Here is a 21,943-nt window from a genome sequence, read left to right on the forward strand (position 1 = left end):
TTACATTTTTTAAATGCGGTGTGGTGCCAAAGTATGGCTGAGGTGAAATATAACACCTCCTTTCTGTGCACTGATGTAAGCCTTTTGTTTTCAAGATTAGTGTATGAAAGACCAAACAGTTTAATTTTTTGCACACACTACATAGTCAAAATAGATATCTTTATATACAGACTCAATGTCATGCCCTGACACTGAAATGCTGTATACAATGATAAAAAGGAACCAAGGCTATTCCTTTAGCAACACTTGTGATATACTAACAAAACTCATATAATAAAATTATTAATTACAAAAACACTATGCGGTGGTTCTTCCAGGTTCTTCTGGCACCAATGAAAATAACTGTTTTCAGTGGGCAATTTGTTTAAATTGGGCTGAAATTGCCCCCCAAAAATTCTGTTTTTAGAACTGAAACCCCCCATTTCCAAAAGCTCATTGGAGATTTGGGCTTCATTTAGATTTTTATCAGGCATCAGATTACCATCATTGCTATAAAAAGACCCAACTGACCCAAAGTCAGTCCACTGGCGGCCATCTTTGAAACGGTCTCGGGCAGCTACTTTTCTTTGTACACAAGCAGCTCCTGTCTACTTAAATAGGGAAAGACCGAAATCTCCAAAATCGCATTGTTAAGATTATGATCGAAGAACATATTTCAAATCAGCAGTAAAATCTGACAACACTGGAATCATAAAAAGTGCTTCTTTACATCAGATTACGCTAAAAACGCAATTTTCCCAGCTTGTACTGTATAGCTAATGCACATGCTTATTCTCAAGTTGACATGCGATATCTGTATCTAAAAGGTGATTGGTTCTATTACATGTAAGACAGGACTTCCTTTCTATATCAGTTGACCGTTGGCCATTCCAGTTTAGCCCATTCATTTTAATAGAAGTAACTCAGGGTAACTCAGCGAGTATTGAGGCTAACTATCACCCCTGGAGTCGTGAGTTCGAATCCAGGGCGTGCTGAGTGACTCCAGCCAGGTCTCCTTAGCAACCAAATTGGACCGGTTGCTAGGATGGGTAGAGTCACATGGGGTAACCTCCTCATGGTCGCTATAATGTGGTTCTCGCTCACGACGGGGCCTGTGGTGAGTTGTGCGTGGATGCAACGGAGAATAGCGTGAACACATGCCATGTCTCCGCGGTAACACGCTCAACAAGCCACATGATAAGATGCACGATTGACTGTCTCAGATGTGGAGGCAACTGAGATTCGACCATGCCACCCGGATTGAGGCGAGTCACTACGCCACCACTAGGACTTGGTGCGCATTGGGCGTTCCAAATTGGGGAGAAAAACAATGAGGTTTGAGAGGCCGTGCTATATTGTGAATACAGTCACAGTTGAAGGGGTTGACCAACAGCCATGACTATATTCACAATATAGCACGGCCTCTCATGCCTTATTTCTCAAATACTGTATATCGAATGTTATCGTTTATCCGCTAAACACAAACACAGATTTAAGTGAAAACCTTGAGAAACAAAAAACAGGCTTCCGCTATGAATCGAGGAAAACTTCCGCCTTCAGGAAAAAGGTAGATACAAAAATCAACGTGTGAAGACTTTGTGAATCTGATTGTATTTAAAAAAGAAATGAGCTGATGTTTCTCCCTCAAACTTGAGTACACTTTTAGAGAAGTGCCTTTGAGTCAGTCTGGGAACGGTATGCAGGCCTTGGTCACATTCTAGTCAGAGCGTATAATGTTTTCTACTCCAATATTTGTCCTCTGGGCTTATCTACAGCGACAGATAAGCAGACGCCCAACAAATGATTAACAAAATATTCGTTGACTTCTATCCCAGTTGGTCGGATACATTTCAAGCCTCTTAATTCACTCGTTTGTGCAATGTAAAGACGCTCAAACTGTAGCTAGCATTTTATATTTAAAGACTTTAATGAACAGGCCATTGCACTCACCAGCTAACGAAAATCTAGAATAGCAATGTTTGGTTAATCTTCCTTCTAATACATCAATATGGTGGCCTATAAAGACTAAACAACGTTATTATGATGAGTGTTATAAACTGAGTCATATGCAACCAAACAGAAGTGGCTGATGCATTTTTACAGCTTTACTGCAGTGGCTTGCTGGGAAATACGGTATTGCCCCAACGCTATGCCAATTGCGGTTGCTACATTATTATACTATTGGTGCTTTGTTCATTATTTTGGCATGATCATTATTTTACAATAAAATATGCTTCAAATATTGGATATTCAAGCAATGCTTCTTGACTGGTTCTCTCTTACGTTGTCATTATTCTACAAAGTCGTGTAATGATGTGTTGTGCCATGAGACTAATGCTCTTGGAATTTCAAAGACACAAATTAGAAAGACACATTAAAGCCAATTTGAATGGGAGCAAGGACAGATAACAAGTTCAAATGCTCCCGGTTTCTCCAAGGATGAAGAGTACAATATGTTCCTTTGTAAGGGTTTATGTATACTAAATGTCAGCTGGAAAACATTCATATTTTAGAGTTCAGTGAGAAGAATCAAGCGCTCGCAGTCAAGATAGTTTAGTGACCTAACAAACATTGCAAGTCAGATGAAAAACAGATCATAAGTGTTCATTCTGGTAAAACAGGTACAATAACATCTGATACTAGGATATATTCTGTAAGGACAACACTAGTATAATGATAATGGAGGAGCCAATATATCATGTTGTTTACAGAAAGAGAAAAGATAGACAGACTTCTCATTTAAGCTCTGTTGGAAACAGTGTGATCACACTACTAATGTATCATCAGTAGTGTGATCACACTGAAAACTCATGATCAAACTATGCTTGTGAACAGTATTTGGTAGCCTGAGGCATCCCATGCTGAACAGTAAGGAAAAAGGGGATATTGGCAGCCATGCATTGTCTCTCATTTGCAATTAGTTACGGATATCTCTGTAAGCCATTAAATTAAGAAATATACTACGGTCAATAATATAATACAAAGCAAGCATTATTGGCCTTGTGTGGGCTGGTTATTCTCGTAGCACTGTGGGGGAGGGGCTACTAACTAGAATGATGACTCTTGGAAAATCATTGTGTTATTAATCTAGAATTAACCACAATAAATACCGGTCTAATGAGTAAGCAACTATGGAAGATGTGCAATAGAATTTTGTAAACTAATTTTTTTTCTGACTAATAAATTCACATCAAAGTGCAAATACTCGCGGGGCTCGGTAGCTCAGCGAGTAAAGACGCTGACTACCACACCTGGAGTCGTGAGTTTGAATCCAGGGCGTGCTGAGTGACTCCAGGCTTCCTTAGCAACCAATTGGCCCGGTTGCTATGGTGGGTGGAGGCACGTTGAGTTAACCTCCTTGTGGTCTCACTCTCGGTGGGGCGCGTGGTGAGTTGTTTGTGGATGCCGCAGAGAATAGCGTGAAGCGTCCACATGCGCTAGGTCTCCGCGGTAGCGCGCTCAACAAGCCACGTGATAAGATGCGTGGATTGACGGTCTCAGACGCGGAAGCAACTGAGATTCGCTGCTGTCCGTCAGGGGGCGGAGGAGCAGTTGAGGACCGAGAGACAGCGTCTCCACTCACCCTTTCCCTCTCCCCACGCCTCCATTCGTTTCTCTCCCAGGTTCGCAGCAGGCAGGGTGGACCACCGGCTGACAGAATGGCCGGAAGGTCAGAGATGGTGTGGGGGTCTAGTCAGACCGGTGGTGCCCTGGCATGCATTGGATGGGGGAGGAGTGTGACGAGGAGGAGGGCGTGGCCAGGCCATGATGGAGCATGGCTGTCGTTGAATCAGCTTATCAGCAGGACAGCAAGATAAAGGGCAGCCGGAGACACCGGTTAGAGGGAGAGTGAGACGCACAGGTTGCATATGCGTCTGTGTTTGTTTACGTTTGTTTTAAGTTTTTACATTAAATGTACGTTTACTGATCAACCAGCTCCCACCTCCTCTTTGCCCGTCCTTATAGTGTTACAGCGTGTTAGCATGATTATAGTATGATAAAATTACTAACCTTTAAAAGTTATAGATAATTTTACAACTTTGTTGCCATGATGATGTAATGTCAACAAACCCTGAAAAAGACTGTAAAAAAAATCTATTTTAACAACTTTACAGCTCGAATAATACACAAATTAAACCCTCCAAAAATTGGCCCCATTGACACAGATTGTAACACAGTTTTTTTTTTTTTTTAAGAAATGGAGGGACGAGTATAACTTGTTTTTGTGGAAATCAAACTCGTATTGAACCCATAATATTCGTTTTAAGAAAAACAATATGCTTTACAGGGGCTTTTAGACAGTTATTAAAAAAAACCTTTGATTTAACAACCTTAAACTATGAAAATAACAAATATGTATTTTGGTTCAAAATAAAGCTACATACATTTGCAAGATTAAATGACATCAATATCAGACTTACACTGCATGCAATGATCTCATGGATCAGGAATATTTTGCAGTGTATATTTACAGACAGGTGTTAAGAAATGTACTGTGGTAGTTTTTGTTGGTATTTGGTGTTTTTGGAGAAAATAACATCAAAAGTACCTTTAACACCATTGTACCCTATATATAAAAAATAAAGTAGTTATATTCTAATTCCAGCAACGTCTAATTCTTTACATAAAATGAGTTATTTTGGTTTATGTGCTCGTTTGACAAAACTAGTCGTGTGAATCCATGAGTTGATTAATCATCCATCATTCATTTCAACAGAGACTTCCTCCGTCAGGGGGGATTTTCACTGTTCACATGAATGAATGGCATTTTCAGTTTAGCAACATGAGTGAACACGTCGGTTGCTCATATAGTCTTTTAAAGAGTGGATTCAAATAAGCTAGTAGTTCATGCTACGAAGCGACTGTTTGCCCGCCATTTTTTTTACCACAACGTTTACGCTCTGACAGAGTAAACGGACGGTTTGTAAATTTGACTGGTATTTCAGTAATCTGGCGTATTTACAAAACACTTTGGGGCCGTTCAAACCGAACTCATCATTCGCTGAAACAAATTCCACGCTACGAACGCAGGTGTCTGGAAACCCGGTTTTATCGGTTGAGGTCAAGGGTTAACATTTCGCTTGAACCGGCGTCTAAAATACGCGCTTAATAACCAACGATACAAGTCCGTCTAGCGCATATTTACGTATGAAAACAACTGGAAAAACAGCGCGGACGGATACGGATACAAATTGGCTGTGAACGACCCCCTGAAACGTTCTTCTTTACCTGAATGTATAGGCGTGGCTTAAAGGGCCTGTATGACCATATTTGGAGATGTTAATTACCGGATGGGCGAGGTCACCTGGTTGCGTCAGTGTCGAAGCTACCTGACCATTTTCTCATTTGCTGCACAGCTGTGAAAGTCTCAACACGTTTACGGAATAAAACACTGAAGGCCTTTTTTTTTTTATCCTATCTTTAAGCTTCTCGAATGGAGAATATTATGATTGTGCGATTAGGAGTTATTGTTTTGCTCTGTCAGGTAAGATTATATGGTGGCGTCGATCACGTTGTGTACCGAAAGTGCAGTGAAGTTTTTTTTTTTTTAGTTTTGTAATTGTTTTTAAATCCTTGTATTGTTTAATTAGGTGTTTTCGTGTGGGTTCGCGGAGGAGTCGTCATGTACACCTGGATTTGATTCGGAGTTGTTGGTTTTTAAAGTTCACAGAGAGCACCTTCACAGAGGGAAAAGACTAGGAAGAGGTATGTTGTGTTCACAAATATCTTTGCGTTTAAAACACTTAAACTGAACGTTTATTTTGATTTTTTTTTTGGACCATATTGTTTTGTTTTTCTATTTTGAATTTAAAGGATCGTATTGAAACCGGTTTTGTTACGTGTATCTGCCAGGTTTGCACTATAAATCTGGTCTCGCCTTAAAAAGTTCAGATTTTTTACCCCTTTTCTTCGTGTAAGACCGAGTTTGTGACATGTTTAAGTATTATTTAATTGGCTATTGAATGCGTATTCAATGGATGATTGAATATTTTCTGTACTTTAACCCTTGTGCGCCAATAAAAGTTACTCAGAGGTCCTTCGAGAACAAAAGTGTCCACGTCAAAATCTGCTTTGATAATAATTATATATTAATATTATTTTCCACTTTCAATTTGTTCATTTATTTTTGGTTAGCTTATTTTTAACCAGCATCAGTCCTGATCATAACTACCAAATATTCGTTCATTTTCAGGATTTTAACCCTTTAAATGCCAGTTTGTTTATATAATGCCACTGTTTTTATGAGAAAAAATTATAATTTTATTTTTCATATACTAAATGCTAAAGGGATTTAAAAAAATATATAATAATTTGGGGGGCGGGGCCTATCACAGTCTGGGATAGCCTATGTTAATGATTAGCAACAACATTGATTTTGATGCATTATTATTTTGTTCAGTGTCATATTTTTTATTTTATTTTTTTAAACTTACACTCAGGACCTTTTGAGGACAAAAATGTCCACGTAAAAAAACTGCCATAATATTATATATTTATATTATTTTCCATTTTCACTGAGTGTTTGACCAACATCAGTCCTGATCATAACTACCAAATATTCATTTATTTTCAGGATATTAACCCTTTAAATGCCAGTTTGTTTATATAATGCCATTGTTGTTTTTTTACACACACACACACACACACACACACATTTCTGAATACACAAAGAACACACCCTGACATCCATACCAACACACCCACACAATTGTACCTGTATCATTTATTTAATTGTCCTGCAGTGCTCTATAATACAGAAGACAGAAAATAGGGAAAAGCTTGTATTTGCTCCATAGGCTAAACATGAGAACAATGGCACCACCTGGTGGAATATTTTAAAATTTTCAGTTTTGAAGCCAGGGCTCCATAATGAAAAGCATAATATCATAGAATTCATGCTTTTATGCTTTAATGGCACTGGGATCAAATATTGCAGTTTCAATGGGGACATTTTTGTCCTAAAGTTCCTGAGTGTAACTGTTTTGTGTACACTGTGTATTATAGGAACTGAGGTTGAAATATCAAAATGCACACCTTTGGCAAGATGCATGCTGTTGGCATTAACATAGCCAAAATGATTGAATAAATTAAAAAGGCAAAAATGTCCGGACAGTTGCACAAGGTTTAATCATTTGATAAGTACCGAGACATGAAGTGGGGCAAGTCTAGTTTCTCCTCAAAGGATTTTGACATGTTATGCCTTGTTTCTGTTGCATTGGATTTTATTGCAACTCCAGGAATAACAACCTCAAGTGGTGGCGTATTGATTCTTTGTTTTGAGTTGGGCAGGATATGCTATTGTTCTGCTATATAACTTGGGATTCACTCGGCCTATTTGAAAACCAAATATGTTAGAGCTCTCATATTTCAGAGTGTGTGGTTTCAGATCAAAGTCTTTTTTTTTTAAACATCATGATTGGTTGAGCTGCTGCAGGTTTTGTGAAATATTAACTACTGATTCACATGGATGATCTCACCCATAAAGCTCAAATTGTGAGTTTTTGTGGGTGTGCGTGACGTCATTTTTGACCAAGAGATTTGAAACCATTTTTTACGTCCTTAAGGATCAAGGTCAGTAAGTCGTATAGGATATTTACAGTCTTCTGTTTGTGTGTTTGCTTCAATCATGTAGAGCTTATCTTGTCTTCGTACACCGTTATTGTTGCTTGTCCATTAGTCCAGGGGGTCGGGACCCACTAGGGGGGCCTCGGCACACTTCCAGGGGGGCTTCAAGATCTCTTAAAATTATTTAAAATATGATCGATTAAAATGTGTATATAATTAAACCCTTCAACAGCTTCCTTTTTCTGAAGAATAGACCGTTCTAGACAGATGTAAATTGTTGCCTCCGAACCCACCAGTCAATGGGAAATTGTCACCATGGCAAACTTCACGACCAAATCGTTTTAAATTCGGGACATATCACACAAATTAAAGATTGTCATATATTGAGCCGAGCATGATTATGTCCATTTAAATCATACAATGAACCACAGTGCCAGAAGAGCTTGCTTTGACATACAACACAAAGAAAAGGTTGCCTGTTGCTAGTTTCACTACGTCACTCTTCCCACAGCTCATAAACACTGGAATGGACCGGAGCAATGAACTAATCTGACCACCAAAGACAACAGACTTAACCTGTATGCACAAGGCAACACGGCAGTCTACATCCCTTAATGCATGTGTAAGCAGACACTGCGCCCTAACGTTAGAAATATAAAACCGACAGAGCATAACACAAGATGGATATGATTGCCAGATCAATATTTCATAGCTGCAGATTAATCAGAATCAATGACCTCGTATCAATAACACAGATTTTGAATAAACACATTAACTTGCCTTTACTTAAACATTAATCCATTTGTCTCCTTGCGAATGAACATCTCCGTCACTTTGTTGTAAAAGTGGCCCGCTTGAAGTTTCGATAGCCTCAATTCCATTCAGTAGGTCGTCGATGTTTATGCTAACTCCATTCTAGCGCTTAATAACGCATTAGAGACGTGAAACTGAACGTGCTGACGCTTAAAGAAATAATCTAGCCCAGGGGTGACCAATACGTTGATCGCGATCTACCAGTCGATCGCAAAGGCAATGCTGGTAGATCGCGCAAATTTTAATGTATTTCGTTACATTTTAATACAAATAAATATAATGTTTTTCCATAATTTAGTTTCTGTCTGACTTGCACTTGACGAGTACATTTTGACCAGGCGAGATTTGTTTATTCAGTTGCCATGACGACTAGGTGCGCCTTCCAAAGGCTTCTTAGAACGGAGCGCGAAATTGCGAAGCTAGCGGTTTGAGGCTAGCTACCAACAGCCAATGCCCGGATTATACAAAACTGTCCTATTCAGTGCAAGTCATCAGAATAAGGTAAATGGCTATTGTTTATATTGTGCTGTAGGTGTTTTGGGTTTAGTGTTAAAACTGAATGATATCAACATTGAACATAATTATTTTTTTAATTAATTAGAAGATGAATTCCATGTAGGCATAAATGCAGTAGTCCCAACAAGCGTTTTTTTTTTTTTTTATAGACAAAACTACTTTTTTTTTTAGTTGGTAGATATTAATGAGTTGGTCATTTAAATGTAGATCACGCAAAAAAGTGTGAACACCCCTGATCTAGCCTATCAGAGAGCGCGACTGAAGGAGCTTCTGATTGGCTTACTCGTTTAGGTAAGAATGCTTGCCTTGGCCTTTTATAGTAGCGGGCGTGATTCAGTTTGAACGTGTATTTTACATCTTTCTAGTAGTTAATGTGTAGTTAAGGTTCTTTGTGTCACGATTGAGTCATCGATATGTCAGTAAGTCAGGTGCTTTACATGAAGAGTGATGCCAGTGAGAAGATTGCATGTACATCATCTTGGTTTTGATTTTAGCTGCAATGGGCCATATTAAATATATGGCCCGTTGGTTAAATATATGCCCCGGTCAATCTGATGCTGCTTGATCAAGCCAAGAAAAATGCCATTGTTTGGTTTCGGATTTTAGATTGATCTATAGTTATACCCGTGTAGTGCACATCTTGGAGGATGCACCCTGCTCAGTGTCCCACTAATGGTCACTTATTGTTGAGTTAAGGGGTGATTGTTTTCCCTACTTCCTTTCAACAGACCACTAATGGCGGGCAGCACTATGTTCCAATATACACATGCATTTAAATGGCCAGAGTGCTTGTTTCTGATTTTGGTTAAAGGATTGTCCGCTAGTTTAGTCCTGAAATGGGTTAGTCAAACTTTTACTAGTGCTTTACAGAAGGTGTGACGAGAAAATAAAACGGGACCGTAAGAACTGGCATATCAGAATCGATTAAAATGGTATAATTGGCTAAACGTAAGTAATGAAAGAAGATAATTAAATTCCCCAAAGCTGTAGTTAATAAGTGTACACGTCAAGTGGTGTAGGGCATGCTGGACCTCTCATGTGCTTAAATCTAGGGCCGGGCCAAAATATCGATTTTTCTGCTTGATCTTCATTTGTACGATCGCAATGCCAATTATTAAAATGCCAAGATCGCTCTTTCTGTCTAACTGCGGTGCAATCCCCTACAATCAGATGTGTCTAAATACTTCCCTTTTGCTACACACAGTGCCTGTGATTTAGCCACTGATCCACGCAAGCCATGCATTGTTTAATAATGTATCTTTTAATGTCCTTTCTGTTCTTTACAGTCAGTTATTTACCAAGAAACATTTAATTCTAATCTCGTATAACATGGATGCTGTAAAGAAGCCATTTGACCAAAAAAACACTACTGTAAAAGTCACTGTCACGGGTCTTAAAGAGACAGTACCGTTTTAGCACTGGTTCTGCGTATCCAAGTAAATGGTACAAATTAGGCATGTAAGAATCAAACCTGTAACTAGGGCTGGGACGATCAATCGACGCCATCGTTTACAGAAATACATCGATTTGCATAACACGTGTCGCTGTGGAGTAATTAAAATGGTAGATCGTGGTACCGTTCATATTACACAACTGTCTGTCTGGTCTTGGAAAAAGTATCTCCTACTGATAAATCGACTTATTTGCTTCCCTGACTGTCCAAGAGAATTGGTGATTCCTCTCCAACTCTTCTTTCTCCACCCGGTTGTGGGACAGTTCAGATGAAACCTCATAGTCGCTGGTGCTCCTGCCAATGTTACACTAATTTATCCTCCATTTCTTCAGTCCAATTAGAGTTTCTTGATGCCGCAGCTGCTAGTTGATGTTCTGTTGCAGGTACATCAGGACTCCTCCCACTGAAACTTCCTGCCCCGTTTCATGCTCTCTCATTGGCTGTAGCTCAACGCTGCTGTTGTATTCAGTCAAAACATATTTCACATTAGCACAATTTGGAGTCGCAGACAGGTCAAGATATTTAACATCCTAGAAATCTCGCTGACATCGCTTCTCTCAGATCGCGTCTTTGATAATTCAGACATTGCGATCGTCGCTCATGGGAGCGAGCTCCGATATGCCCACGATTTCAGGCTTTTGTCGGCGATCTCCACAAAACTATCAGCGAGCGAAAATGGGCTTAAATCATGTAGTGTAAACTCTCCATTAGTAGTAGTCAGTTAAAGTTGATTTTCGAAATGTTTCCTCATCGCCCCCATGTTAAAAGCAATTTCTGCACCGCTGCTGACGTAGCTTTACACCATGCGTCATCTGATTTTTTTTTTTTATTTTTTTTTGGCCGTTTTATATTTTCTGTTTACTTTAACGGTCATGTATGAGTGAGAAAATGGGATAAACTGTGTGACTGTTACAGTCTGTAAATCATTTCAGTTATTTTCCTTGCCTCACTGAGATTTAATTCAGATTGCAATAGTTTTGTTATTCCTGTTATAAAGTTGCTTGATTTGCACTGTAAGACGAGGGGGACGGAGAGAGGAATGTGGAGGGAGGGAAAGGAGGGGTAGAGAGAGTTTGTGTGCGTGCGCTAAGTTGGGTGTGTAGGTGTGCGTGCGCTAAGTTGGGTGTGTAGGTGTGCGTGCGCTAAGTTGGGTGTGTATTACTGCGAGTTGATTTAAGAATGCACAAGTTTTCGTTATTCCTGTTAGAAATGCATTTTAGTGTTACTCAAATTGCACTAATTTTAATGTAAAATGATTATGTTGGACATTATAGCGTTGCACAATGTTTTGGTATTCCTCTTGAGAGTGACTTGAATTTTACATATGATTTAATAATATATTGGAATATTAATGTTTATTTATTTTGCATTAATTGTTCTATAATCAAGTATTAATCATTAGAATAATCTGCAAATTAGTCGTTAGATGAATCGACTAATTGGGAAAATAATCGTTAGATTAATCGATAAATAATCGTTATGTGCCGCCCTACTTGTAAATGTATACTGCATATATGCAATGTAATATATGACATTTCAATACGCCATATTTATTGATGTAATACTACAATTTTTGAAGCTAAAATTATGAAAAACTAAAGATAAAATAACATTTATAAAATGTCTATGTCTGTAATTGAACTGGTTGGACTGTCCCCAGTATAATGAATAACAGCATTATCTGAAAGAGAATTTATTTCATACTGTTTGCACGCTAAATGGACATTATAACTGAACATTTAACTGAGATTAAAAGCAAAATCGAACAATGATTTCGTGATTAATTGCGATATACCGAATTGTGAGGTGGATGGAAATGCCCAGCTCTAATAAACAAACTTGAAATTGCCAAATTACTTTTGAAACTATTTTATATGCTGCTTTTTTTCAGTTTTGTTTTAGTTGGTTTTAATGGTGTGTGTGTGTAATGTATATCTGTTTTCATCCATTATAACGCCACAAAATAAGATCTGTAGCACTTTACAAAAGGCTGTATTTGTTACCATTAACATTGAACTACATTAGTTAGCATGAACTTTACAATGAACACTAAAATCACATTAATCTTGCTTGGTGTTAATTCCAACATATATTGGCATATTTAAAGATTAAAAATGTAATGTATGGTATCTGCTAACATAATGCATTATGAACCAACATGAACTACAATTGTAAATGTAGAAATAAAACATTGATCAAAAATATTGCATTTGATTTGTCATGTTTACAACACTGCAGCACTTGCTGACATGAATGAAATGTGCTTTTAAATGTCCCATTTAACTGGAACAACTGCTGAAATCTCCATAGCATTTATTTTAAAATGCTTCAAATATCACAGAAGGGATGCATTGAGTACAATTTCATCTATAATTCATTGTAAAACAACTCATTTCTGTGCCCTTTAATTCTCTTTTTCTTGCAGTAACATTCAACACCTGTGATGGAAGATCGAGAACACTCTTTCAGTCCGTTGACAAGCGGTTTGATGTGAACATGGATGGAACTGTAACACTGAAAAGACAAGTTACTCTCCATGAAGGCCACAAGGTGTTTTCTTTGAACGCTTGGGACTCCAGTGGCAAGAAGCATACAGTATTTATCAGAGTTGAGCGTGCACATGATCATGAGGTGCATCACGTGGACACGGTGGTGCATGACACTACACAGGTACACACACGTTCCTCCAAGGAACTGCTGAGTAACACTATACAGGCCTGACCTCTGCTGGGGCATTTCAGTCATTACTGTGTGTATTTGCTAATGGGTCGGTGTTGGAAATGGTTCTTATTCACGACTGGCTCCATTTGGGGATCAGACTGGTTTAGAGCGGGCAGTCCATGTCATTTAAACTTTGTTTGTTTGTTTTCCAGACGGAATCTCCCTCCGATGTTCCGGTTCTGGCATTTCCAAAGTCTTCAACCGGTCTTAAGAGGAGAAAGAGAGGATGGGTTATTCCTCCGTTCAATGAACCTGAAAACAGTAAAGGTCCATTCCCAAAAAAGCTTGTCCAGGTGAGTGGAAATGTTAAAGTGACTGTTTAAAATGACACGTGAATACAAGAGGCCTTTCTGTTACTGATTTTGTTCTGTTATTTCTGTCTGTATTTAGATTAAGTCAGATTATGCCAAGGAAACTCGGATGGTGTACAGTATCACAGGTGAAGGGGCAGATCTGGACCCTAAAGGACTTTTCACCATTGAAAGACTTACAGGGAATCTCTTTGTGACTCAGCCACTCGACAGAGAACAAAAAGCTTCATACCGTGTAAGTTGATTTTAGTCTTAGTTAAAAACTGTAATAAACAAAATAAACTGTATATATATCTTAACATGCCTTTATTTCATCCCATGTCTTCAGCTCGTAGCTCATGCTGTTGGAGCTGATGTGGATATCAAAGAGACTGACATGGAAGTCATTGTCAATGTAATTGACCAAAATGATAACAACCCTGTGTTTATTAAAAATCGTTTCGAAGGAAACGTTCCTGAAGCTGCTTCCAAAGGTATGCGTATGGTGTACTTTCTCTCAATTGAAATTAATCTTGATCAGTGGCGATTGCTTTTAAGACCAGTTTGATTCTCGGCCCACACGACTCCACATGCCGAAGTGTCCTTGGGCAAGACACTGAACCCCGATGACAGGCTAGCATGTGTCGCTTTGAATTCTGCTGAGGTTAAAAAGGTGCTATATAAGTGCAGAACATTTACCATTTGTCCCAAAAAGTTGTCTAATTGAATTCCCTGGGGCAAAAGATCGATGTTCATTGGAAAAGGGGCTCTTAACGTGTCATTTTGGTTCATGCCCGGACGCCATGTGTCTCTGGGGGGCCTATGGGAGCTTCGTGAGCGCTATTTGCAAAAGGGAAATGAGCTGATTGGTGATTCGACAATCAACGTATTTCTGTCCGACTGGAAGCCCAGCTTCTCCGTCTGATTGTTCAAGCTCTCAAACGGGCTGAACCATGTAACAAACGGCCAATCATTGAAACCGTGATGTGTGTGTGTGTGTGTGTGTGTGTGAGCGTGTATTTATCACTTTGTGGGGACCAAATGTCCCCATAAGGATAGTAAAACCCGAAATTTTTGACCTTGTGGGGACATTTTGTCGGTCCCCATGAGGAAAACAGCTTATAAATCATACTAAATTATGTTTTTTGAAAAGGTAAAAATGCAGAAATTTTTCTGTGAGGGTTAGGTTTAGGGATTGGGTTAGGTTTAGGGGATAGAATATAAAGTTTGTACAGTATAAAAACCATTATGTCTATGGAAAGTCCCCATAAAACATGGAAACACAACTGTGTGTGTGTGTGTGTGTACACATACATATGTGTCTGTGTGTGTGTGTCTGTCTATCTGCTTTTGAGAGCAAAATGGCAGACACTGCTAATGTTGTTTTTTTTAATTTGAGAAATCAAAAATGCAAAAAAATTAAGATTGGAGAACCGACTTCACATAAGTTAACTAGACGAACAATGAAATGAATAACATAAAAAAATGTGCCAGTACACTTTTTTTTTTTACCGACGACTTCTGTGCTTCCCATCCTTTGAAAACGACCAGCCGCCACCGCTCCGGATTAACCTTTTTAGTTTGATTGAATTGAATGTCACTTCAGTTTATACCTCCCTGAACCATTTCTTCATCTCTCCAAAGATTACGAGTTTATGAAGGTGACCGCCACTGATGCCGATGAGCCTGATAATGACAATTCTGATGTCAGATACGCAATTCTGAGCCAGGATCCACCATCTCCAAAACCCAAAATGTTTGATATCAACACTGTAACTGGAGGGATCCGTGTGATCGAAACCGGCTTGGACCGAGAGGTGAGAAGTGACATCTGATGACTGGATCTCAAGCAATGATTGTAATGAGGGCTAACTCACTGTAATTTGTTCCCTTCCAGAAATTTCCTAAATATACTTTGGTCATTAGAGCTGCTGACATGGCTGGAGAGGGTCGTTCAACCACTGGCACAGCTGTCATTACAGTGACTGACAGCAATGATAACGCACCTCAGTTTGAGCAAAACACAGTAATGCACCTAACTTGCACCTAAATTTGTTTGGTATTTATAATATTTTACAACAATTTATAGTATGTACTGTATGAAAATAATACACAACCTTGGGTTTTTTAGTACACCGTATCTGTACCTGAGAATAAAGTGGGTGCTGAAGTGGCCAGACTGCCAGTGACTGATGACGATGAAATTGGATCACCTGCCTGGTCAACCAAGTATCGAATTGTTGCTGGTGACAAAGGTGGATTTTTTAATGTCAGTACTGGACCCAACCAGCTAGAGGGGATCATTACCACTGTCAAGGTACTGAATGCTCTTCATAAATTTGACAAGGCAATTGCGCTGTGATGTCAAAGGTCACATTTGAGCATTGACTGTGCATGGCTTTTTGAAAATCTCAAGTAAGGCCTTATTTAACTCCTACGTCCCAGAGGGAACACATGACTCAATATTAATTCTCTTGAGTTTTAGGACTCTAAACTGAAGAGGTGTATCTGTTATGACGTACCTTAAACAACCTTTTTTTCTTCCATTTTAGCCACTGGACTTTGAAAAGACCAAACAATACATTCTGTCTGTGATTGTGGAGAACATTGATCCATTTGTCGGCTTGTTGCCCACTTCCACTGCCACAGTCACTGTGAATGTAGAAGATGTGAATGAGCCTCCAGTGTTTAATCCAGCTGAGAAGGTCATTTCCAAATCTGAAGATCTTGCAGTTGATACTGAATTGGTTACGTTTACGGCCACCGATCCAGACATTGCAAAATCACAGAAGATAACGTAAGAACTATTGCTGCTTTTTTAAATCTTCAGTTCATAAAAGGGCTATCTATTTGTTCCATGACCCATTTCAAAATGGTGTTTAAATATATAAATTCCTTAACTTTTATCAAGTGAAAGTATAACAATGATTGAAAAATGGTGATTTTTATACAGAATCTCGCAGCACAATCCAAAATAAAATGAGTTATTTGTCAAAGTGCTGCATAACAGCATCACAAATGTGAGATATTGCTTAAATATAATACAATTACCATTTTATTATTAGCTTTTTATTTTGGCGGAGCTTTTATTTTGAGGTGTTTTTGTGTTCTGACCAAGGAGATCTGACGTTATGACCGCAGCTTCCCACTCTGGAAAAGCCGGTCACAGCATGACTTAAAGTGATTTTATTAAACCGCAAAAGGCTGCTATTTAAATATGTAGTCCATATGTGCCTCGCGCTACAAACTGAATTGGTGCTCTGCCTGCTGTCATCTGATACAAACAGTTCATGTCTGCATAACGACTCCACATATTTGCAAGTATACTCATATAATGGCAATCCACGGCACGTTACGGTTCGACTTGCCTCGACTCTACTCTAATTTATTTTCTGAGCATGCATATCCACTGCAGTTTAGTGCCGCCTCAATGTGGGTGGGATTATAGGCTGATCGTCATAGTTACGCCGCCTCTACTGCCGTGACATCGTCTTAAACACGACAGACTGACCAAAACAATAACACGACCGCTAGCTGTTAGCTACTAGCTCATTGTGCTGCATGAAGCAGCCGTTGCATGATGATTGTACACAAGTGTAACATTTAAATTGGGCTGGTTGTTTTAGAAGCTTTCCAGTAGCTGGTCAACTAAATAAAGTGAAGCTTTCAAGCAGAGTATAGAGTTAATGTAAATAAATGTCCCATCCTCCATCATGGACTCCAGCTGAGTCCAGGGCGCTCTCCCTCCCATTGCTCGCCTGTTTAGATGGCGTCCATTTGGTCGAACCACTGACCTCATGTATTCACCACGGTGTGGTTTTGCGCACAGCCATTTCTTTTTACATTTCAAAAGTCGCGTGAACAAATGATACTGCTATCGCTGTAGCTAACTTTAAAACTAGCGGGTTGATGTCGCGTGTCGAAAATCCAGTGACGCCGGTAGTGGCGATTCTCTCTGACCAATCAGTGATCTGCAGGGTTTTGATGTCACATTTAGTATTGGCTCTGCTCACTTGGAACCTCGATCGAGGTGCTGCTAAAAAAAGTACCAGGTACTATCAACAGTGGAAAACCCCCCAAAAAATCGAGTTGAGTCGAGTTGTACCGTGCAGTGGAAAAGCCCCTTAAAGCTCCGCACATGCAAACTATATATTGATCTCATAATGTCGCAGCTTTATCTGTCAAATAATGTCCCTAAGACATAAAGTGATTTTAATTTGTGCACAGAAAGTTAGTCTCTCTATGAACTTTGCTTCTAGTTTTCTCTTGTTTTAACCTGTATGTTTTAATGCCTCACAGGTATAAAATTGGCAACGATCCTGCTGGCTGGCTTAATGTAAATAAAGATACCGGAGTGATCAAAGTCAAGAGCCCTATGGACAGAGAGTCTAACTTTGTCAAAGATGGAAAATACAAAGCTATAATTTTGGCAACCGATGATGGTAAATTTAGTTTCTTTTGAATGAATGAATGAATTAATTCTTAAATTCTTATTAGAGTAGCCTTTTCTAAGAAGTTTGTATTTTATATATGCAGATGCAGACGTTCCAGCAACTGGCACCGGGACCCTGATAATTGAATTGCAGGATGTGAATGACAATGGTCCATCTATTAATGAGAGGACTATTAATATCTGCAATCGTGAGAGTCCATCAGTCATTCTCTCAATAACCGATAAAGATGGAATTCCTTTTGCTGCTCCGTTTAGTGTTGAAACCCAAGGAGACACGAGTAAAAACTGGACTGCTAAAATGAATGAAACCTGTAAGGATTTACTAATGTATTGGGATAACTTTGCATTCAATCTTTTAATTAGTCAGTCTCTGTGCATTCTAACTATTATATTGTGCCCATTTTTAGACACCGGCATTGTGCTGAATATGAGGAATCCACTGGAACAGGGTGTCTACAATGTAGTCCTGAGGGTTTATGATCAGCAGAGGCTACCCCAGGACAGCTCCATTCAAGTATCTGTATGTGACTGCAAAGGACAAGATGTCCAATGCAATGAAAAGATAGCTGTGGCAGGGGTGCCGCTTTCTGGAGTTCTTGGAATCCTGGGAGCCATCTTGGCTCTGCTGTGTATGTAATTTCATTCATGCATTTAAAGTGACCTGAAGAGGTCATCTATTTGTTGTCTTTGCATGTGAAATGAGTAACCATGCGTTCGCGAGGGATTGCTGATTTCCTTTCAGGTCTATTGTAGTCATTGCTGCACCATTGCAGAACCTGCATTGCGAAGGCCAAAGTATTCTTCAGTTTTTGATGTCCCGCTACATCTTTCGCACAATGAGCGTGACGCAGCCCAGTTTTTCCAGACAAGCGGACAGTCTGCATCTGTGTGCGTCGTCTACCTGCTGTTGACTGTACTTAAGAATATAACCAAGCAGTTATCCATACGTATTTGTGGTCAATGGAGTAGACTTTTGACCGTGCAAAAGTTCTGATTCTTATTTTTTCACAAACTAAATTTGTAGCTTGGGTGGAACATGACTATTGGGGATCCTTTATAAGGTAATGCAGAGTTGTGGGTGCTACACGTGTCCAGGAATGGCATGTCTTAATGGCATTTAAAATATCACCGCTTTAACATGTAAAAGAAATTGTTGGGACTTGGGTTGCATGGTATACAGGTACTAACGAAATATTGCGATACCGTACGATATCATCTTGTTGCTAATTTCGGTACCATACTACAGTGTGGTGCTATTGGGGAAAAATTTATTTTTAGATTAAATCAATGACGATTTGGCAATTATTCAACTTAAAATCGTAACATGGCCAAGTGTGATCCTTAAAGAGTGATTGTCATTTTGTTAAATAACATGTAGTCTGAGTGCACGCTTCACAATGAACAAAAGGTGCCTCTCTGTTAATGTTTTAAATGTTGTCATCAGAACCGTGTTTAATCAAATGAATGCATAAAACATGGTATACTAAAAAATTGAAAGATGACTGCAGTTATTTTAATCAATTCCTTCTATGTGTGATTTTCATCAGTAGTCTGAGGCCATTTATTTGTTGCCGAAGTATCGATTTGGCATAGATGATGAGATACCAGGACAGAGTGGTGGTGTAGTGGGCTAAAGCACATAAGTGGTAATCAGAAGGTTGCTGGTTTGATCCCCACAGCCACCACCATTGTGTCCTTGAGCAAGGCACTTAACTCCAGGTTGCTCTGGGGGGATTGCCCTTATAATAAGTGCTCAAGTCACTTTAGATAAAAGCGTCTGCCAAATGCATAAATGTAGTATCTTGCCGAAGCCAAAATTGCGGTATCGGAGCAACCCTAGTTGGGACTGGACAGGAGTTTTTAGTTTTGAACATTTGAGATTAAAAGATCAAGAACAGTCCTATTTTCCATGATTTATGACCCACGTTCTAAATCATTCTAAATATTCATTCATTCATTCATTCATTATTAAAAACAAATTTGTTGTAAGTTTGTTGTAACTTTGATTCATGTTCCTCCTCCCACAGTGCTTGTTCTTCTAGTTCTCTTGTTCCTGAGGAGGAAAAGGGGCAGTAAAAAAGAGCCACTCCTCCCTGAAGATGATGTTAGAGACAACATCTACTATTATGACGAGGAAGGCGGTGGAGAGGATGATCAGGTTAGTTTAAGTTCAGATGTTTTACAGTTTTGGTGGCTGATTTCATTCATATTTCGAAATGAATTTTGAACTACTGTCGTGGTTTATTTCCTCATTGTGGTTTGTTCTGTTTCATATCAAACACTCTACACAGGATTATGATTTGAGTGTGCTTCATCGAGGCCTTGACAACCGACCTGAAGTGTTCAGAAATGACGAGGCTCCCACTTTCTTTGCTGCACCTCAATATAGACCTCGACCCGCCAACCCTGATGAGATTGGCACATTCATTGATGACGTAAGTATTGAACATTTCTTTAGTCCCAACAAGTTCTGAAGACTCAAAATACTAAACGCTACCGTTTTTCTGGACCGCAGAATCTAAAGGCCGCAGATAACGACCCCACTGCACCCCCCTATGACTCCCTCTTGGTGTTTGACTATGAAGGAGGAGGCTCAGATGCAGGTTCTCTCAGCTCCCTCAACTCTTCCAGCTCAGGAGCGGACGTAGACTACGACTTCCTCAATGATTGGGGCCCACGCTTCAAGAAGCTGGCGGACATGTACGGAGGAGGAGAGGATTGAGTCATCTTCATTAGAGTTTTATTTGCAACGCTTGGTTTTTCTCCTAATGCAAGAGGCACGTGGATCATTTAAATATGGGACAATTTTTTATACAAGTTTCACTGTATGATCTGGTGATTTGCATGTTATGTTTAACGTTGGAGCCGGATTGATAGCACTGTTCACCCCATCACCAACCTCAAAGAAAGATTCGTAGACCTCCACAAGTGTTTCCTTTTCCTGGGAGCAGTCTTGGCAGGAACTCGGCTGAAATGTTGTTGTGTTTTTTTATTTTTATTTACAAAGCTCCTATTTGACAGAGCGGACTATGTATTCTAAGATTGATCTATGGGTAAGGAGCTATAAAACAGCTCAAGATGCTGGTCTTAAATTTTAAGCCATTTACGTAACATACTTTATGCAATTTATTGATTTTTGTAAAATGAATTTCCTTTAACTCTTTGTTATCTTCCTCTACTTTGGCATTAAAGGATAATGCACAGCATGAACGATACTGTCAATTTTCCTTTTTTTGAAAAGCACTGATGTCAGAGTGGTGACTTTCTTTTTTTTTTCCCCCCCATTTAGTTTTTCATGATATTTTCAAGCATCCTTTAATTTTACTGAATGCAAGAATGTTAATGGCTTTATGTATGTATTTTTCATTCTTTATGTACATGTTATATGCTTGTTTAGGCAAGTTTTACAAGGTTCCATATTTTATTAAACAAGTTAGTTACTTTTTTTTTGGAGTTTCTGAATGTTTTGTTCTCCCTCACTCTGGGTTAACTGAAGATCTAACATGGCTATTTTTTACCCCTGGTATTAAAATCAGCTGACCATTTGTCAATGGACCACCAGAGATGGATAACGGTTGATACCTGGGAAAAACATGCTTCAAATACGTGCCCTGTTAGAACTAGCAATTGGATTTTGAGGGGTGAGCCTTATGGTTCTTTAAAGGGTTGTCTGGGACATGTTGGCATTTACGCCTCAAGTGTGATGTGGTCACGTGCATTACCTTGTTTGTGTGATGGGAGACAAACTGTTTGTTACCCCGTTTACGTGTATTTAGCACTGTCTGTTTGTGATGCAGCAAGCTGATGCCATTTACTACATAGCCTAATGGAGCATAACAGTGCATGCCTAATTTTTCAGGCGCTTGTTCCATAAGTTAGTTGTGTTTTTTTCCCCAAAGGGATTTTAATAAAATACTTATTAAAAGATTTCTAATAATGAACCAAACCAACCAGCTCCGAGATGAAGCAACATATTATTTGCAAATTAGCAAACTATTTTTTGAAAATTGGACAAAAAGACAAAGAAAACAAGACTGTGAACTTAACGTCTTTGACAAGGGTACGAACTACAGTCACATCAATCATTACAAATGATGTAATCGTACAGACATTTGACATTATTGATTTTAGGTTTAGTATTGAAACTATATA

The 21,943-nt window shown here is 39.1% G+C and overlaps 1 protein-coding gene across 1 annotated transcript; it reads left to right on the forward strand.

The window, feature by feature from the left end:
* The first annotated feature begins 5,296 nt into the window (after positions 1–5,296).
* cdh31 (cadherin 31) lies at positions 5,297–21,237 on the forward strand. Its single transcript, XM_052092280.1, has 16 exons — positions 5,297–5,464; positions 5,571–5,685; positions 12,753–12,997; positions 13,201–13,341; positions 13,439–13,594; positions 13,688–13,832; positions 14,983–15,155; positions 15,236–15,364; positions 15,470–15,655; positions 15,891–16,135; positions 17,638–17,780; positions 17,875–18,102; positions 18,199–18,420; positions 19,819–19,949; positions 20,083–20,226; positions 20,307–21,237. Exons 1-16 carry the CDS (start codon positions 5,414–5,416, stop codon positions 20,511–20,513), a joined length of 2,661 nt encoding a protein of 886 aa, XP_051948240.1. The 5' UTR covers positions 5,297–5,413; the 3' UTR covers positions 20,514–21,237.
* The last annotated feature ends 706 nt before the right edge of the window (positions 21,238–21,943 follow it).

Source organism: Xyrauchen texanus, chromosome 2 (genome assembly GCF_025860055.1).
Source record: "Xyrauchen texanus isolate HMW12.3.18 chromosome 2, RBS_HiC_50CHRs, whole genome shotgun sequence".
Taxonomy (NCBI): domain Eukaryota; kingdom Metazoa; phylum Chordata; class Actinopteri; order Cypriniformes; family Catostomidae; genus Xyrauchen; species Xyrauchen texanus.

Excerpts from the sequence above, each read along its gene's own strand:
- cdh31 (XM_052092280.1), top strand. The coding sequence starts at position 5,414 with ATGGAGAATATTATGATTGTGCGATTAGGAGTTATTGTTTTGCTCTGT. Across the intron at positions 17,781-17,874 it reads AATTTTGGCAACCGATGATG|ATGCAGACGTTCCAGCAACT; the intron begins GTAAATTTAGTT and ends TTATATATGCAG. Across the intron at positions 18,421-19,818 it reads AGCCATCTTGGCTCTGCTGT|TGCTTGTTCTTCTAGTTCTC; the intron begins GTATGTAATTTC and ends CTCCTCCCACAG.